This window comes from Bufo gargarizans, chromosome 5, assembly GCF_014858855.1.
Source record: "Bufo gargarizans isolate SCDJY-AF-19 chromosome 5, ASM1485885v1, whole genome shotgun sequence".
In the NCBI taxonomy this organism is placed as follows: Eukaryota; Metazoa; Chordata; class Amphibia; order Anura; family Bufonidae; genus Bufo; species Bufo gargarizans.
In genome coordinates, this window is record NC_058084.1 from 219,021,378 (window position 1) to 219,040,923 (window position 19,546).

General features: G+C 44.0%; 1 protein-coding gene across 1 annotated transcript in view; it reads left to right on the plus strand.

The window, feature by feature from the left end:
• Positions 1-19,546, plus strand: part of PKD1L1 (polycystin 1 like 1, transient receptor potential channel interacting) — a 405,256-nt gene that overhangs the window by 248,863 nt on the left and 136,847 nt on the right. The window contains exons 39-42 of the mRNA XM_044295257.1: positions 2,565-2,757; positions 3,058-3,141; positions 14,166-14,373; positions 17,369-17,475. Coding sequence (XP_044151192.1) covers positions 2,565-2,757; positions 3,058-3,141; positions 14,166-14,373; positions 17,369-17,475 — 592 coding nt within the window. The remainder of the gene's footprint in view (positions 1-2,564; positions 2,758-3,057; positions 3,142-14,165; positions 14,374-17,368; positions 17,476-19,546) is intronic.

The window sequence follows — 19,546 nt, forward strand, 5'->3', positions numbered from 1 at the left end:
TGACAGATCAGAAGGGTAAAATAAATAGTGATCAACAAGGCCAAACAGGGACACTAGTGGCCCCATCACAGAGTGGGGAGTGTGTCAACCGCATGAAGAGTGAACATAGATGCCCAGTAACAAAGTAGGGAGGGTGCTAACTGCATGAGGAATCAACATAATGGCCCAGTCACAGTGTGGGGAGGGTTGCAATTGCATGAGGAGTCAAAATAGTGGTCATTCAGAGTGGGGAGGTGGCAACCACATGAGGAGTCAACATAATGGCCCAGTCACAGAGTGAAGTGGTTTGTAACAGCTTTAGGAGTCAATATAGTGGCCTAATCATAGAGTGCTGAGGTAGCAAGCAGCAGATCTCTCCCCAACATCTTGGCTGGGCAGTAGCTGCTGACTGTCCTATAAGCTTGTCCTCTCCGCAAAAGTGGAGCCGAGCCGACGGCATACAATACTTCCTGAGCAGATAAAACAGAAAATGAAAGAGACCGGTTCAGGACTGTTGGGGGAACAGAGCTTGTTCCTGGGCCATTCCAACTAAGCGTGGTGTCATAGAAACCCACTGACTCATGGCTGGGGGTGTCTGATGTCACTTAGAAGGGCCTGGCACCTGTCTGTCGGACATACTGTACTGTAACAGTAACTGTAAGGCTAAAATAGCAGTAGTGTCAGGGCGCAATTTTACCCCCAAAACAAGGATGAATGGATGTACTTATATATAAAAGAATGTGAGCATCCTAAAATCTGTTATATCAGGCTGCAATTTCCCCCCAATTGCACATTTAAGGATTAACGGATATACTTATGAATAAGAGAACTTGACCAACCCAAAATCTGTAGTATCATACCGCAATTTCACCCCAATTACTCAGTTAAAGGGTAACTGTAATATTTTTTTTATTTGCTAGTTTATTAGAGCTAGGCATGTATACCTGAGTTAGTCTCTCAAAGATTGTCAAAAGATCTGTAATTACCTTATAATAACAGCTTTCATTAATGTCCTCTGTCCCTTTCCACTGCTCTGTTAAAAGCAGACAGTTGCAAGAGCTTGTCTGTTTTCCTTTTAGTATAAACAGAAGAAAGGGGGGGGGGGGGATTGTCTTCCAAACTGCATGCCTCAGAGTGATGAGGCATGGATCTCAGTAATCCAATCTGTTTGGGTGGCAGGGAGCTGCTGGCTACAGCAAGTGTGTATGGGAAGTGAGGGAAAGCAGTTTTGGCATCAGAGAACTGGCAGAGGAGCAATCTTGAGAAGGTCCTCATATTGTAAATGTTTAAACAGCCGTAACTAGGGGAAAAACTCAAGAAAAACTGTGGTATGTGAAGAAACTAAATATTGCTTTATGCATAATGCTGCTGCAGCATTAATATATGCTAAATAGATGTTTTGATGAAAACATGACTGTTACCCTTTAGAGGCGTTATCCGAGCTGGAAATGCCCTCCCATATGCCCGGTCCCTTCACACTAATTCTACTTACCTGGTCCCTGCACTGCAGCCAATGGCAGGCGGTGACGGGGGACGAGCCTCCCTAGCGTCACCTGCAAAATCTGTAGTATCAGACCGCAGTTCACACACTTTTTGTAACCACTCTTTAACCCCAATTAGTGCAGCAAGGTGTAATAGAATAGCTCCTATTAGCCAAACTTTACACTGTTCAGTTTGTCCCTGCTCTCTTCCCTATAGTATGGATAATGCCTCCCTAATATATATTATATATATGTTATATTGTTGTATGTCATTTGGAGGACACTTTGTTGATAAATTATATATTTGCTTTTTGATGTTGATGTTTGATGTTGGTTCTTACTCTGTTTAGGAGGTTAAGGGCTCTTTCACACTTGCGTTGTCCGGATCCGTCGTGTACTCCATTTGCCGGAGTTACACGCCGGATCCGGAAAAACACAAGTGAACTGAAAGTATTTGAAGACGTGTTGCTATGGCAGCCAGGACGCTATTAAAGTCCTGGTTGCCATAGTAGTAGTGGGGAGCGGTATAATTACCGTCCGTGCGGCTCCCGGGGCGCTCCAGAATGACGCCAGAGCGCCCCATGCGCGTGGGGCACCCTGACGTCACTCTGGAGCGCCCCGGGAGCCACACGGATGGTAAGTATACTGCTCCCCTCTACACTTTACCATGGCTGCCAGGACTTTAGCGTCCTGGCAGCCATGGTAACCATTCAGAAAAAGCTAAACGTCGGATCCGGCAATGCGCCAAAACGACGTTTAGCTTAAGGCCGGATCCGGATAAATGCCTTTCAATGGGCATTAATTCCGGATCCGGCCTTGCGGCAAGTCTTCAGGATTTCTATGCCGGAAGAAAAGAACGCAAGTGTGAAAGAGCCCTAAAACTGGTAAAACTTTTAGTTTAGTATAAAATAATGAACATTTATAACATTTCTAATTTCATGAAAAATTACCAACATATATGATTGTGTGCAAAATGACTTTTAAGATGATTTTATCATGATTTTATTTACAGCGGATTAAAAAAAAAGTCTAAATCAATTTTTTCTGTGTGATATGTCAGTATTTACCGTAGATATATACATCACCTTAACTTTTTGAATATAGATGCAGAATACAGTTACATGGCATTGATGGATGCAGACTACAAAAGACACCCTAAAAATAAATATATTTCCAATATGATTAATTATACTGTGGATGTGCAGTGGACACAGTGCCTATATTGGCATAATAAACAGTGGAATTCAGAAGACTGTTCTCCTCAGAAAGGAACCAAAGCCTCTGTGTTTACTTGCAGGTAAGGCACTTTATTGAAAACCCATGTAGATGTACTGTACATGTAGCAATATTTTTGGCATTCAACAATTCTGTAAGTGCCAAAAGGTTTATATTTTCTTTTATAATGACTGTTTCAAATCTGTTCTTTAAACATTATACTGTCTGTTTCTGTGGAGTCAGTGAATTCCATCGATTTAGAGAGTTTTGGTTAGTGGTATATGCAGTAATAAGGCATGCACCACTAATTAATTGTTTTCAAAATGGATTTGTATAATTTGAAATGACAACCCATAACAAGTTTTTTTTTTTCTGTTTTAAGCTGTGCACGCCTAGGTTTGTACACCACTGCAAATAGGCATGCATCATCTCATTTTAGCATGGAAGATATCTCACAGTTTTTAAGGTAAATAATATGTATTTAAAATTGAATAAACCCTTTTATACCCTATAAACTTTATGGCCGCATTTATTTAGGCCAGCGTTTTAGACGCTGGTCTTAAAGGGATTCGGTCACCTCTTTTTACCCTATAGAGATGCGGACATGCACGGCTAGATCACCGCTAGCATGTCTGCAATATACCTGTTCCATATCTCTGAGTGGTTTTATTGAGTGTAAAAAATTATACATATGTAAATCAGCCTGGTAAGGAGCCCAAGGGGCTGTACTAAGCATTCTGGAGCCCAGCCACTCCTCCCTGTGAAGGAGCCCAGCACCGCCTGTATCCACGAATCTCCTCCTTGCTCACAAAGTCAGATCGCTATACTCTCGCGATGCGTGCGCTCGCGCATGCGCAGTGCCGGCATAGCGTTTCTTTCCTGTGCTGGAATCATCCTCAGGGAAGGAACTGCGCATGCGTGAGCTTGCGCACCACAAGATTACGGCGATCTGACTTTGTGAGCAAGGAGAAGATTCCTGGATACAGGCGGTGCTGGGCTCCTTCACAGGGGGGTGTGGCTGGGCTCCAGAACGGTTAGTACAGCCCCTTGGGCTCCATACCAGGCGGATTTACATATACAGTACACACCAAAAGTTTGGACACACTTTCTAATTTAAAGAGTTTTCTTTATTTTCATGACTATGAAAATTGTAGATTCACACTGAAGGCATGAAAACTATGAATTAACACAAGTGGAATTATATACATAACAAAAAGTGTGAAACAACTGAAAATATGTCATATTCTAGGTTCTTCAAAGTAGCCACCTTTTGCTTTGATTACTGCTTTGCATACTCTTGGCATTCTCATAGAAACATAGAAACATAGAATGTGTCGGCAGATAAGAACCATTTGGCCCATCTAGTCTGCCCAATATATCTGAATCCTATGAATAGTCCCTGGCCCTATCTTATATGAAGGATAGCCTTATGCCTATCCCATGCATGCTTAAACTCCTTCACTGTATTTGCCGCTACCACTTCTGCAGGAAGGCTATTCCATGCATCCACTACTCTCTCAGTAAAGTAATACTTCCTTATATTACTTTTAAACCTTTGCCCCTCTAATTTAAAACTGTGTCCTCTTGTGGTAGTTTTTCTTCTTTTAACCACTTCAGCCCCGCTAGGTGAAACCCCCTTCATGACCAGGCCACTTTTTACACTTCGGCACTACACTACTTTCACCGTTTATCGCTCGGTCATGCAACTTACCACCCAAATGAATTTTACCTCCTTTTCTTCTCACTAATGGAGCTTTCATTTGGTGGTATTTTATTGCTGCTGACATTTTTACTTTTTTTGTTATTAATCAAAATGTAACGATTTTTTTGCAAAAAAATGACATTTTTCACTTTCAGCTGTGAAATTTTGCAAAAAAAACGACATCCATATATAAATTTTTCGCTAAATTTATAGTTCTACATGTCTTTGATAAAAAAAAAATGTTTGGGCAAAAAAAAAATGGTTTGGGTAAAAGTTATAGCATTTACAAACTATGGTACAAAAATGTGAATTTCCGCTTTTTGAAACGGCTCTGATTTTCTGAGCACCTGTCATGTTTCCTGAGGTTCTACAATGCCCAAACAGTAGAAAAACCCCACAAATGACCCCATTTCGGAAAGTAGACACCCTAAGGTATTCGCTGATGGGCATAGTGAGTTCATAGAACTTTTTATTTTTTGTCACAAGTTAGCGGAAAATGATGATGATTTTTTTTTTTTTTTTTTTTCTTACAAAGTCTCATATTCCACTAACTTGCGACAAAAAATAAAAAATTCTAGGAACTCACCATGCCCCTCACAGAATACCTTGGGGTGTCTTCTTTCCAAAATGGGGTCACTTGTGGCGTAGTTATACTGCCCTGGCAATTTAGGGGCCCAAATGTGTGAGAAGTACTTTGCAATCAAAATCTGTAAAAAATGACCGGTGAAATCCGAAAGGTGCACTTTGGAATATGTGCCCCTTTGCCCACCTTGGCAGCAAAAAAGTGTGACACATCTGCTATCGCCGTACTCAGGAGAAGTTGGGCAATGTGTTTTGGGGTGTCATTTTACATATACCCATGCTGGGTGAGAAAAATATCTTGGTCAAATGCCAACTTTGTATAAAAAAATGGGAAAAGTTGTCTTTTGCCAAGATATTTCTCTCACCCAGCATGGGTATATGTAAAATGACAGCCCAAAACACATTCCCCAACTTCTCCTGAGTACGGCGATACCAGATGTGTGACACTTTTTTGATGCCAAGGTGGGCAAAGGGGCACATATTCCAAAGTGCACCTTTCGGATTTCACCGGTCATTTTTTACAGATTTTGATTGCAAAGTACTTCTCACACATTTGGGCCCCTAAATTGCCAGGGCAGTATAACTACGCCACAAGTGACCCCATTTTGGAAAGAAGACACCCTAAGGTATTCCGTGAGGGGCACTGCGAGTTCCTAGAATTTTTTATTTTTTGTCACAAGTTAGCGGAAAATGATGATTTTTTTTTTTTTCTCTTTTTTCCTTACAAAGTCTCATATTCCACTAACTTGCGACAAAAAATAAAAAATTCTAGGAACTCGCCATGCCCCTCACGGAATACCATGGGGTGTCTTCTTTCCAAAATGGGGTCACTTGTGGCGTAGTTATACTGCCCTGGCAATTTAGGGGCCCAAATGTGTGAGAAGTACTTTGCAATCAAAATCTGTAAAAAATGACCGGTGAAATCCGAAAGGTGCACTTTGGAATATGTGCCCCTTTGCCCACCTTGGCATCAAAAAAGTGTCACACATCTGGTATCGCCGTACTCAGGAGAAGTTGGGGAATGTGTTTTGGGCTGTCATTTTACATATACCCATGCTGGGTGAGAGAAATATCTTGGCAAAAGACAACTTTTCCAATTTTTTTATACAAAGTTGGCATTTGACCAAGATATTTTTCTCACCCAGCATGGGTATATGTAAAATGACACCCCAAAACACATTGCCCAACTTCTCCTGAGTACGGCGATACCAGATGTGTCACACTTTTTTGCTGCCAAGGTGGGCAAAGGGGCACATATTCCAAAGTGCACCTTTCGGATTTTGCAGGGCATTTTTTACACATTTTGATTGCAAAGTTCTTCTCACATATTTGGGCCCCTAAATTGCCAGGGCAGTATAACTACGCCACAAGTGACCCCATTTTGGAAAGAAGACACCCCAAGGTATTCCGTGAGGGGCACTGCGAGTTCCTAGAATTTTTTATTTTTTGTCGCAAGTTAGTGGAATATGAGACTTTGTAAGGAAAAAAGAAAAAAAAAAGAAAAATCATCATTTTCCGCTAAATTGTGACAAAAAATAAAAAATTCTAGGAACTCGCCGTGCCCCCCACGGAATACCTTGGGGTGTCTTCTTTCCAAAATGGGGTCACTTGTGGCGTAGTTATACTGCCCTGGCAATTTAGGGGCCCAAATGTGTAAGAAGTACCTTGAAATCAAAATGTGTAAAAAATGGCCTGCGAAATCTGAAAGGTGCCCCTTTGCCCACCTTGGCTGCAAAAAAGTGTCACACATCTGGTATCGCCGTACTCAGGAGAAGTTGGGGAATGTGTTTTGGGGGGTCATTTTACATATACCCATGCTGGGTGAGAGAAATATCTTGGCAAAAGACAACTTTTCCCATTTTTTTTATACAAAGTTGGCATTTGACCAAGATACTTTTCTCACCCAGCATGGGTATATGTAAAATGACACCCCAAAACACATTCCCCAACTTCTCCTGAGTACGGCGATACCAGATGTGTGACACTTTTTTGCAGCCTAGATGCGCAAAGGGGCCAAAATTCCTTTTAGGAGGGCATTTTTAGACATTTGGATCCCAGACTTCTTCTCACACTTTCGGGCCCCTAAAAAGCCAGGGCAGTATAAATACCCCACATGTGACCCCACTTTGGAAAGAAGACACCCCGAGGTATTCAATGAGGGGCCTGGCGAGTTCCTAGAATTTTTTTTTTTTTTGCATAAGTTAGCGGATATTGATTTTTTTTGTTTTTTTTCTCACAAAGTCTCACTTTCCGCTAACTTAGGACAAAAATTTCAATCTTTCATGGACTCAATATGCCCCTCACGGAATACCTTGGGGTGTCTTCTTTCCGAAATGGGGTCACATGTGGGGTATTTATACTGCCCTGGCTTTTTAGGGGCCCTAAAGCGTGAGAAGTCTGGAATATAAATGTCTAAAAATGTTTACGCATTTGGATTCCGTGAGGGGTATGGTGCGTCCATGTGAGATTTTATTTTTTGACACAAGTTAGTGGAATATGAGACTTAGTAAGAAAAAACGAAAACAAAAACAAACAAAAAATTTCCGCTAACTTGTGCCAAAAAAAATGGCTGAATGGAGCCTTACCAGGGGGGGAGTGATCAATGACAGGGGGGTGATCACCCATATAGACTCCCTGATCACCCCCTGTCATTGATCACCCCCCCCTGTAAGGCTCCATTCAGACATCCGCATGATTTTTTTACGGATCCATGGATACATGGATCGGATCCACAAAACGCATGCGGACGTCTGAATGGAGCCTTACAGGGGGGTTATCAATGACAGGGGGTGATCAGGGTAATCACCCCCCTGTCACTGATCACCCCCCCTGTAAGGCTCCATTCAGACGTCCGCATGATTTTTACGGATCCATGGATACATGGATCGGATCCACAGAACGCATGCGGACGTCTGAATGGAGCCTTACAGGGGGGTTATCAATGACAGGGGGTGATCAGGGTAATCAGGGTGATCACCCCCCTGTCACTGATCACCCCCCCTGTAAGGCTCCATTCAGACATCCGCATGATTTTTTACGGATCCATGGATACATGGATCGGATCCACAAAACGCATGCGGACGTCTGAATGGAGCCTTACAGGGGGGTTATCAATGACAGGGGGTGATCAGGGTAATCAGGGTGATCACCCCCCTGTCACTGATCACCCCCCTGTAAGGCTCCATTCAGACATCCGCATGATTTTTTACGGATCCATGGATACATGGATCGGATCCACAGAACGCATGCGGACGTCTGAATGGAGCCTTACAGGGGGGTTATCAATGACAGGGGGTGATCAGGGTAATCAGGGTGATCACCCCCCTGTCACTGATCACCCCCCCTGTAAGGCTCCATTCAGACATCCGCATGATTTTTTACGGATCCATGGATACATGGATCGGATCCACAGAACGCATGCAGACGTCTGAATGGAGCCTTACAGGGGGGTTATCAATGACAGGGGGTGATCAGGGTAATCAGGGTGATCACCCCCCTGTCACTGATCACCCCCCCTGTAAGGCTCCATTCAGACATCCGCATGATTTTTTACGGATCCATGGATACATGGATCGGATCCACAAAACGCATGCGGACGTCTGAATGGAGCCTTACAGGGGGGTTATCAATGACAGGGGGTGATCAGGGTAATCAGGGTGATCACCCCCCTGTCACTGATCACCCCCCTGTAAGGCTCCATTCAGACATCCGCATGATTTTTTACGGATCCATGGATACATGGATCGGATCCACAGAACGCATGCGGACGTCTGAATGGAGCCTTACAGGGCGGTTATCAATGACAGGGGGTGATCAGGGTCATCACCCCCCTGTCAATGATCACCCCCCCTGTAAGGTTCCATTCAGACATCCGCATGATTTTTTACGGATCCATGGATACATGGATCGGATCCACAGAACGCATGCGGACGTCTGAATGGAGCCTTACAGGGGGGTTATCAATGACAGGGGGTGATCAGGGTAATCAGGGTGATCACCCCCCTGTCACTGATCACCCCCCCTGTAAGGCTCCATTCAGACATCCGCATGATTTTTTACGGATCCATGGATACATGGATCGGATCCACAGAACGCATGCGGACGTCTGAATGGAGCCTTACAGGGGGGTTATCAATGACAGGGGGTGATCAGGGTAATCAGGGTGATCACCCCCCTGTCACTGATCACCCCCCCTGTAAGGCTCCATTCAGACGTCCGCATGATTTTTACGGATCCATGGATCCATGGATCGGATCCGTAAAAATCATGCGGACGTCTGAATGGAGCCTGACAGGGGGGTGATCAATGACAGGGGGTGATCAGGGAGTGTATATGGGTGATCACCCCCCTGTAAGGCTCCATTCAGACGTCCGCATGATTTTTACGGATCCATGGATACATGGATCGGATCCGTAAAAATCATGCGGACGTCTGAATGGAGCCTGACAGGGCGGTGATCAATGACAGGGGGTGATCAGGGAGTGTATATGGGTGATCACCCGCCTGTCATTGATCACCCCCCTGTAAGGCTCCATTCAGACGTCCGCATGATTTTTACGGATCCATGGATACATGGATCGGATCCGTAAAAATCATGCGGACGTCTGAACGGAGCCTGACAGGGGGGTGATCAATGACAGGGCGGTGATCAATGACAGGGGGGTGATCAGGGAGTTTATATGGGGTGATCAGGGGTTTATAAGGGGTTAATAAGTGACCGGGGGGGGGGGGGGTGTAGTGTAGTGTAGTGTAGTGTAGTGTGGTGTTTGGTGGGACTGTACTGACCTACCTGAGTCCTCTGGTGGTCGATCCTAACAAAAGGGACCACCAGAGGACCAGGTAGGAGGTATATTAGACGCTGTTATGAAAACAGCGTCTAATATACCTGTTAGGGGTTAAAAAATTCGGATCTCCAGCCTGCCAGCGAGCGATCGCCGCTGGCAGGCTGGAGATCCACTCGCTTACCTTCCGTTCCTGTGAGCGCGCGCGCCGATGCGTCCAGGAGGAGAAAAGCAACCACCTTCCGGACGCATCGGCGCGTTAGGCGGTCCGGAGGTGGTTAAATATGCTCTCCTCCTTTACCGAGTTGATTCCCTTTATGTATTTAAAAGTTTCTATCATATCCCCTCAGTCTCTTCTTTCTTCCAAGCTATACATATTAAGGTCTTTTAACCTTTCCTGGTAAGTTTTATCCTGCAATCCATGTACTAGTTTAGTAGCTCTTCTCTGAACTCTCTCTAGAGTATCAATATCCTTCTGGAGATATGGTCTCCAGTACTGCGCACAATACTCCAAGTGAGGTCTCACCAGTGATCTGTACAGCGGCATAAGCACTTCTCTTGATGAGCTTCAAGAGGTAGTCACCTGAAATGGTTTTCACTTCACAGGTGTGCCCTGTCAGGTTTAATAAGTGGGATTTCTTGCCTTAAAAATGGGGTTGGGACCATCAGTTGGATGTGGCATCAAAACTATGAATGTGTTAATTCATAGTTTTGATGCCTTCAGTGTGAATCTACAATTTTCATAGTCATGAAAATAAAGAAAACTCTTTGAATGAGAAGGTGTGTCCAAACTTTTGGTCTGTACTGTATAACAAATCATTTTTTACACTCTATAAAACCACTCAGAGATATGGGACAGGTATATTGCGGACATGCTAGCGGTAATCTAGCTGTGCATGTCCACATCTCTACAGGGTAAAAAGAGGTGACAGAATCCCTTTAAGCCCTATAACTGACGCCAGCGTCTACATAACTTCGGCGCATTCAGTGCTGATTCTAAATGTAAGACAGCTTCCTAGCTATCTTACATTCAAACCATTTTCTACGCCAAAACCAGGTGTAGAAAATGATAAATAAGACTGGCCTGCTGGCCCGTCCAAGCCGCACACATGCCACTTCCACTTGTAGACCTTGGCGACAGAATCTGTGCCAGATATTTGCCACAAAAGTGGCGTATATCTGGGTATAAATGACCCCCTATATTTTTTTATTTTATATGCAAATAGGTCTATGCAAGAAGGAGTACCTCCTTATTGAAAAAAACTGTGGAAAAGTCAGCTATGAATTTTGCCACTGATCCGCAGTAAAGATATATGGGTGTACCCTGACAGATGTAAGAGTAACTGGGAATTTTGGATTTCAGCATATCAGATCCTTGTGAGAGGCAAGGTGCTGCTAGAGGTGTCTGACAATGGCCGCAATACAGTACTACACTGGTATGATCTATACCAGTGTATTACTGTACTGTGCCGGCAGCAGGGAGCGCACGGCGTCATAGCAACCAGTGACGCCGTGCGCTCCTGCTCTCAGGAGGGATCCAGGCCGCGGTTCCACGGCCCGCACACGGCTGTGAAACACGGCCGTGTGCATGGGGCCAAAACCTGCAATCTGCAGGCAGCATGTTATAGAGCAGGTGGCCCTGAGTAGATTGATATATAATTTTGTGGAAAAATATTCAGCAAAACTTGCAGAACCGTGTTTGTAATACACAGATTTGGTCCTGCTTTGATGAAAGAGACCAAAGAAAGTTCAGATTTTTGTTGTTTAACCTCTTCTATGTTGAAAGCTAGTTGTGGCATACAAGGGTAAAACAATGGAGGGCTCACCTTTTGATCACCCCACAGGATTCCCAGACACAACCATAGATGGACCCTAGAGCTGTGTGTGTGTGAGGCCCTCTCACAGCTTTTGTACTTAAACTAATTCCAGTGCTGGATAGTAGAATAGAACAGTTTTAGAAACATACCTTTGTCTCTCTGAACTTACTAATGTATTGTTATTATCCATTTTGCTTTGCTGACTAGATAAATGTTTCCATTACATTATCCACTACTCATATCCAGTGGTTACGACCATGCTTGCAGACTATAGGAAAAAGCGATGACCTCTCTGGTGGCCACGGGAGTGCGCATGGTCCAGCACTTTTTTCTATAGTGTGCAAGCACAGCCATTGCTGCTGGATTAGTGGGTAGTTGTTACCATGGAAACGAGCAGTGTATAATGTGATGGAAAAATGAATCAAGCCAGCAAAGGAGGCAATATGGATAATCACAATACATTAGTTAGTGCCTTGTAGTATTACATAACTGCCATTTGCTGAAGTAAGACAACTTTAATATGCAAATACGTTTACTTTTTGTTTCAGTAATTGAATCTTCCAAGGGCACGAAAGTATGCCTAAAGATCTGTTTTAATCCACTAAACAAAGCTGGATTTAGTTTAATAGGGAAAAAGGAGATGACAGACTCCCTATAAAGAATTAATTGTGCTTTTTTTGCAATTATAAATGCCTCATTCACTAAGATTTCGGCCTTAGCAGGCACAGATCCTTCAGGGCAGCTAGAGATGTTCACTTCCATTGCTTTGAGCACCGCTGATAGTTTAGCTCCTTAGTTGGGTGGTATGTGTGTGTAGTGTGTGTATATATGGTGTATTTATGTATGTGTACCATGTATACGGTGTATTTATGCTTATGTGTGCTGCATATATATGGTGTATGTATACGTAAACATGTATAGTGACTCTGCGTGTCCGCCGTTGAGTAGGGAACCTGTTGTTAAAAATTTGAATCCCACCCCTGGGCCCTAGTGTGTGCATGTGTGTGAGAGAAATTAAAGTATGTTTCCCATTGTGAATAGGTACTGATGTTAATGACCACAGTATGATAGAAAATATTTAAAGGGGTTGTCCCGTGAAAAATATTCTACAGCTACACCTGGATCTGAATACTTTTGTAATTGCATGTAATAAAAAATTTACCATAGCCATTGTGCTCTTCAATAAAATGTATCTGTGTACCACCACCTGCTGTTTTTTTTTTTCGTAGGCTACTTTCACACTTGCGTTCGGAGCGGATCCGTCTGGTGTCTGCACAGACGGATCCGCTCCTATAATGCAGACAATGGGATCCGATCAGAACGGATCCGTCTGCATCATAGTTTAGAAAAAATTCTAAGTGTGAAAGTTGCTCAGACGGATCCGTCCAGACTTTACATTGAATGTCAATGGGGGACGGATCCGTTTAAAATTGAGCCATATTGTGTCAACTTCAAACGGATCCGTCCCTATTGACTTACATTGTAAGTCTGGACGGATCCGTTTGCCTCCGCACGGCCAGGCGGACACCCGAACACTGCAAGCAGCGTTCGGGTGTCCGCCTGCTGAGCGGAGCGGAGGACAAACTGTGCCAGACTGATGCATTCTGAGCGGATCCGCATCCACTCAGAATGCATTAGGGCTGGACGGATACTTTTGGAGCCGCTTGCGAGAGCCTTCAAACGGAACTCACAAGCGGAGCCCCGAACGCTAGTGTGAAAGTAGCCTTATTTCTTTGACCTGCTCACTGAGAAGGCTGCACATGCTTCAACTGCCTTCTGGGCTGTGATAGGGAGAGCATGGACATACCACCTTAGCTCAGCAGAAAAGACACTCCCGTTGAGCTGCCAGCTTGATATAAATCTAGTAGACCAATGAATGGGGAGATCTTTGGATCCATGTGAGGTATAGGGCTGGTTCTCATGTACTATATGATGTCTGATTTTAATTTTTTACATTAGTCATGGGATAACCCCTTTAAGTAAATGTGGTTGATAAAAAAATGGAAATGGGTGCACAGCGTTGCACATACAAACAATAGAGCTGAGAAATGGGGATCATTCTAAATTAAAGTGGTATTACACCTACTATAAATGGAAAAATTGAAGCTCTTAGCACACATTTTGATCAAACTTGTTTAGGGCCCATCTACCAGGCATCAAAGTGGCTTCCGCAGATGAGTACCTGACACTAATATACCGCCTCTCTTGGACTTACCTAAGCCTACATTTTCAGGGCAGTGTAGTAGCCAGCCATTTGTACTCTGCTCAGAAGCCCCAGGCAGATGGGTGTTGCTCAGTCTAAAAGAGGCGCTACCCTCAATATATGCTACAAGAAAATTTAGACTAGCACATTCATATACATAGTCACAGGTGCATATCTATAAAGCAAACATGGTTGAAGTAAATGGGGCAAAAGAGTGCAGTTAAGTGAAGAGTGAGATTCACAGGTGGCAGTACCGGGAAATGACGGGTTGTATTGATGCAATCTCTCTGTTGTTTGATCTTTGCCTATACAACAGCGAAGTGAGACTGTGAGAAAAAGGATAATGTGCAAACACACAAACATCTGTATGAATAGGAGCTAACAATTTGTATTTCTCTTTTTCAGTACAAGTAAAAATGTGGTCCCAACCATCGTTGTTGTAATTTGTACTTTGCTCTACATTGTATTGATGTTTTTTGGTAAAATTAAGGACCAACATGAAGATCAAAAAGATGGCTTTGTGATTCTTCAGGATAATTCTCCAAACGACCAACAGCAGTATGCAATTATTGTTGATGTAGGTTTTAGATCTAGACCGAAGACTACAGCTAAGGTAATGTGATACTGAATTCAAATTAATGACTAAAGCTCTAGGGATCTGATGTTGCAGGTTTTTCTTAAACCCGGGTCTAGCAGTTTAAGGCCTCATGCAAACGACCGTTGTGTGCATCCGTGGTCGTTGTCCGTTTTTTTTCGCTGACCCATTGACTTTCAATGGGTCCGTGGAAAAATCGGAAAATGCACAGTTTTGCAGTCGAGACCGTGATCCGTGTTCCTGTCTATTTTTTTGACGGACAACGGTTCACGGACCCATTCAAGTCAATGGGTCCGTGAAAGAACACGGATGCACACAAGATTGGCATCCGTTTCCATGATCCGTGGCCGTAGGTTACTTTCATACAGACGGATCCGAAGATCCATCTGCATAAAAGCTTTTTCAGAGCTGAGTTTTCACTTTGTGAAAACTCAGATCCGACAGTATATTCTAACACAGAGGCGTTCCCATAGTGATGGGGACGCTTCTAGTTAGAATATACAACGAACTGTGTACATGACTGCCCCCCCTCCCTCCCCTGTAGTTAACTCATTGGTAGCCAGTGCCCCCCCCCCTCCCCTGTAGTTAACTCATTGGTAGTCAGTGGGCCCCCCCTCCTTCCCCTGTAGTTAACTCGTTGGTAGCCAGCCCCCCCCCCCTCCCTCCCCTGTAGTTAACTCGTTGGTGGCCAGCCCCCCCCCCCCCTCCCCTGTAGTTAACTACGGCCGGACATAGACATCGCAGGTAAGTATGATGCTTCTACAAATTGCTAAGTAACCATGGCAACCGGGACCGCAGTAGCGTCCCGGTTGCCATGGTTACCGATCAGAGCCCCAGCGATTAAACTGGGACTCCGATCGGTACTCTCCACTGCCACCAATGATAGGGGGGGAGATTTTAAGTAGGAGGGGGAGGGAGGGGAGAGGGCCCACTGGCCACCAATGAGTTAACTACAGGGGAGGGAGGGGGGGGCCCACTGGCTACAAATGAGTTAACTACAGGGGAGGGAGGGGGGCTGGCCACCAACGAGTTAACTACAGGGGAGGGAGGGGGGGCCCACTGGCCACCAATGAGTTAACTACAGGGGGGAGGGGGGGGCGGCCGCACTGGCCACCAATGAGTTAAAAACGGGGGGAAGGGGGGTCTGCCAGGCAGCAGGGGGCAGTCATGTACACATTTTTTTAGTATATTCTAACCTGAAGCGCCCCATCACCATGGGAACACCTCTGTGTTAGAATATACTGTCGGATCTGAGTTTCACAATGTAACTCATATCCGACAGTATATTCTAACATAGAGGCATTCCCATGGTGATGGGGACGCTTCAAATTAAAATATACCATCGGATTGGAGAAAACTCCGATCCGATGGTATAAAGGGACTCCTGAACTCCTGACTTTACATTAAAAGTCAATGGGGACGGATCCGTTTGCAATTGCACCATATTGTGTCAAACGGATCCGTCCCCATTGACTTGCATTAATTCAGGACGGATCCGTTTGGCTCCGCACGGCCAGGCGGACACCAAAACTACTTTTTTTTTCATGTCCGTGGATCCTCAAAAAATCAAGGAAGACCCACGGACGAAAAAACAGTCACGGATCACGGACCCCGTTTTTGCGGACCGATCTGCAAAAAACGGAAGCTGCCCGTGTGCCTTCCGCAATTTGCAGAACGGAACTGGCGGCCGTCAATATAAATGCCTATTCTTGTCCGCAAAACGCGGACAAGAATAGGACATGTTATATTTTTTTAGCGGGGCCGCGGAACGGAGCAACGGATGCGGACAGCACACCGAGTGCTGTCCGCATCTTTTGCGGCCCCATTGAAGTGAATGGGTCCGCATCCGAGCCACCAAAACGGCGGCTCGGATGCGGACCCAAACAACGGCCGTGTGCATGAGGCCTAATAAAAAGAACCTTGGCCTTGTTGGTGATCAACATTTCTATATATAATATTTGCAGTTTAGCTAGATTGCAGTGTAGCTTTAACCAGCAGACTAATGCATAATAATACAGCAGTCTCCACTATTCACACTATGTAGACAGATGAAACATGTAAGGCATATCACTTATCTTCTCTTCCCAATAGTCAGCATTAACAGCATGGTTAGTTAGTGGTTTACACAGTCCACAACCATCCGATGTTAGGCTCCATTCACACGTCCGCAATTCTGTTCTGCATTTTGCGGAACGGAATTGCGGGACCCATTCATTTCTGTGGGACCGCACTAACTATAAATTGCGGACAAAAATAGGCATTTTCTATTAAGTGCCGGCAATGTGCGGTCCGTGGATCCGCAGAACACTTACGGACGTGTAAATGGACCCTTAATGCTGTATGCACTCCAGATGCATTAAAGTTTCTCAGAATAATGGTTATATGCAACTCCACTTTCACACTCGCGTTTTGGCTTTAGAGATCTGTACAGGGCTCTCACAAGCGGTCCAAAGCGGATAAGTTTGCATTCTAATGCATTCTGAGTGGAAAAGATCTGCTCAGAATGCATCAGTTTGCATCAGTTCAGTCTTCATTCCGCTTTGGAGACGGAAGCAAGCAGCGTTTTGGTGTCCGTCTGATGAAACTGAGCCAAACGGATCAGTTCTGACACACAATGTAAGTCAATAGGGACGGATCCGTTTTCATTGACACAATCTGGCACAATAGAAAACGGATCCGTCCTCCATTGACTTTAAATGGTGTTCAAGACGGATCCGTCTTAGCTATGTTAAAGATAATGCAAACGGATCCGTTCTGAATGGATGCAGATGGTTGTATTATCTGAACGGATCCACCATGACAGATCCGCACAAAACGCGAGAGTGAAAGTAGCTATAGTACAATGTGTAATGAATTAAAAGTTATATAAATCATATAATGTTACACACATTGGATTATAACAATAGAGGAGCAGGTTGACAAATATTAAGCTGTGCAATGTTTAACATTTTATATCACTACCTGAATGGACACTTAGTAAGGAATACTTACTTAATCAATAATCTTATTATAGGTTCACATTATTTTACATGGTGAGGATGGTGTTTCTGAAACACGTGAACTGTATTGTCCAGATAAGCCTCTGTTTGAAAGAAATTCACGACATATATTTATAATGAGGTAAATAAGTATATAGAGTCATGTCATATTACTGTACCTGTGCAGTAGTGATATTTATTACAGATTGCTCTATGTCGTACAGATGTAGCAGGGTTTACACACAAACTCTTAACTGATTGCGTTATCTTGAAACAAAAGCCATTGAAAAGCTATTGAAGGTGTTTGCTTAACGCATTTAGTTTAGATAACACGTCTCATAAAGCATGCGTGTTAACTGTACTACAGTGGTCTTGCATGGCAAGACTACTTATTGTTATCTCACATATATATTCTTATTATAGCCAAATTTACCACCCTAACGCATCTTTCACACGGGCGTTGCAGGAAAAGGTGCGGGTGCGTTGCGGGAACATGTGTGCGATTTTTTTTTTTTCCGCGCGAGTGCAAAACATTGTAATGCATTTTGCACGCGCGTGAGAAAAATCGGCATGTTTGGTACCCAAACCCGAACTTCTTCACAGAAGTTCGGGCTTGGGATCGGTGTTCTGTAGATTTTATTATTTTCCCTTATAACATGGTTATAAGGGAAAATAATAGCATTCTGAATACAGAATGCATAGTACAATAGCAATGAAGGGGTTAAAAAAATAAATAAAAAAAATATAACTCACCTTAATCCACTTGCGCAGCCCGGCATCTCTTCTGTCTGTCTTCTGTGCTGTGTGCAGGAAAAGGACCTGTGGTGACGTCACTCCGGTCATCACATGGTCCATCACATGATCTTTTACCATGGTGATGGATCATGTGATGACCGGAGTGATGTCACCACAGGTCCTTTTCCTGCACACAGCACAGGAGACAGATAGAAGCCGGCTGCACGAGCAAGTGGATTAAGGGGAGTTAATTTTTTATTTTTATTTTTTTAACCCCTTCAGCGCTATTGTACTATGCATTATGTATTCAGAATGCTATTATTTTCCCTTATAACCATGTTATAAGGGAAAATAATAATGATCGGGTCTCCATTCCGATCGTCTCCTAGCAACCGTGCGTGAAAATCGCACCGCATCCGCACTTGCTTGCGGATGCTTGCGATTTTCATGCAGCCCCATTCACTTCTATGGGGCCTGCATTGCGTGGAAAACGCACAATATAGAGCATGCTGCGATTTTCACGCAAAGCACAAGTGATGCGTGAAAATCACTGCTCATGTGCACAGCCCCATAGAAATGAATGGGTCTAGATTCAGTGCGGATGCAATGCGTTCACTTCACGCATTGCACCCACGCGGAAATCTCGCCCGTGTGAAAGGGGCCTAACTTCTCCCACAGTTTTTACACTACATAGACAGTAATATACCAAAACATGCAGATTGTTCCTGATTGGTGTGCTATTACTTTGTGGAAAGTTTCGCTGAATGGTTCACAAAATATTGGCGTTTTTGTGGCAAAATTTGTCCCATAGGAATGAATGGCGGAATGTTCAAAACTAGAGTGGGAGCTGACAAAAACTAGATTGGGAGCTAAAAAATCAGGACATGATTTCTAAACTGCAACCACTCCCTCATTTTCAAGCCCACCTACACAAATCTTATATGAAAACGTTCAGCTATCCCTGCTGCCACTAACTACGACTAACCCATAGTCCTGATAGTTTTCACAATATGACCATTTGTTTGCAACTCATGCCACCCATTGACATTCATTGAAACGCCACTCTAGCCACCTAAAATTTGAAGGGGAATTTCTAAACTGCGACTGTGCCTTCATTTTTAATGCTTCAGAGACACACTATGCATCACAATGTAGGTCTTGGTCTTGTGATTCTCACAATACAAAGTTCTTCGCTGTAGTTTTTAAACTACAACCGTTTGAAGATGGCAACCGCCAGTGAAGTGAGTACGTTGGAGCAGTTTGTTTTTAACCGCTCTTCTCTGCCCTTGCTGTAGAGTGTGTTGCCATAGGAACCCAGGTATGTGAGCAGCGAGCAGAGTGATAAAAGCTAGAGTGTGAGCTGAAAAATCAGGACATGATTTCTAAACTGCCACCACTCCCTCATTTTCAAGCCCACCTACACAAATCGGCTGCTCATGGTTTTATAAATGTATGTTTTAATGTAACGTGAAGCACTT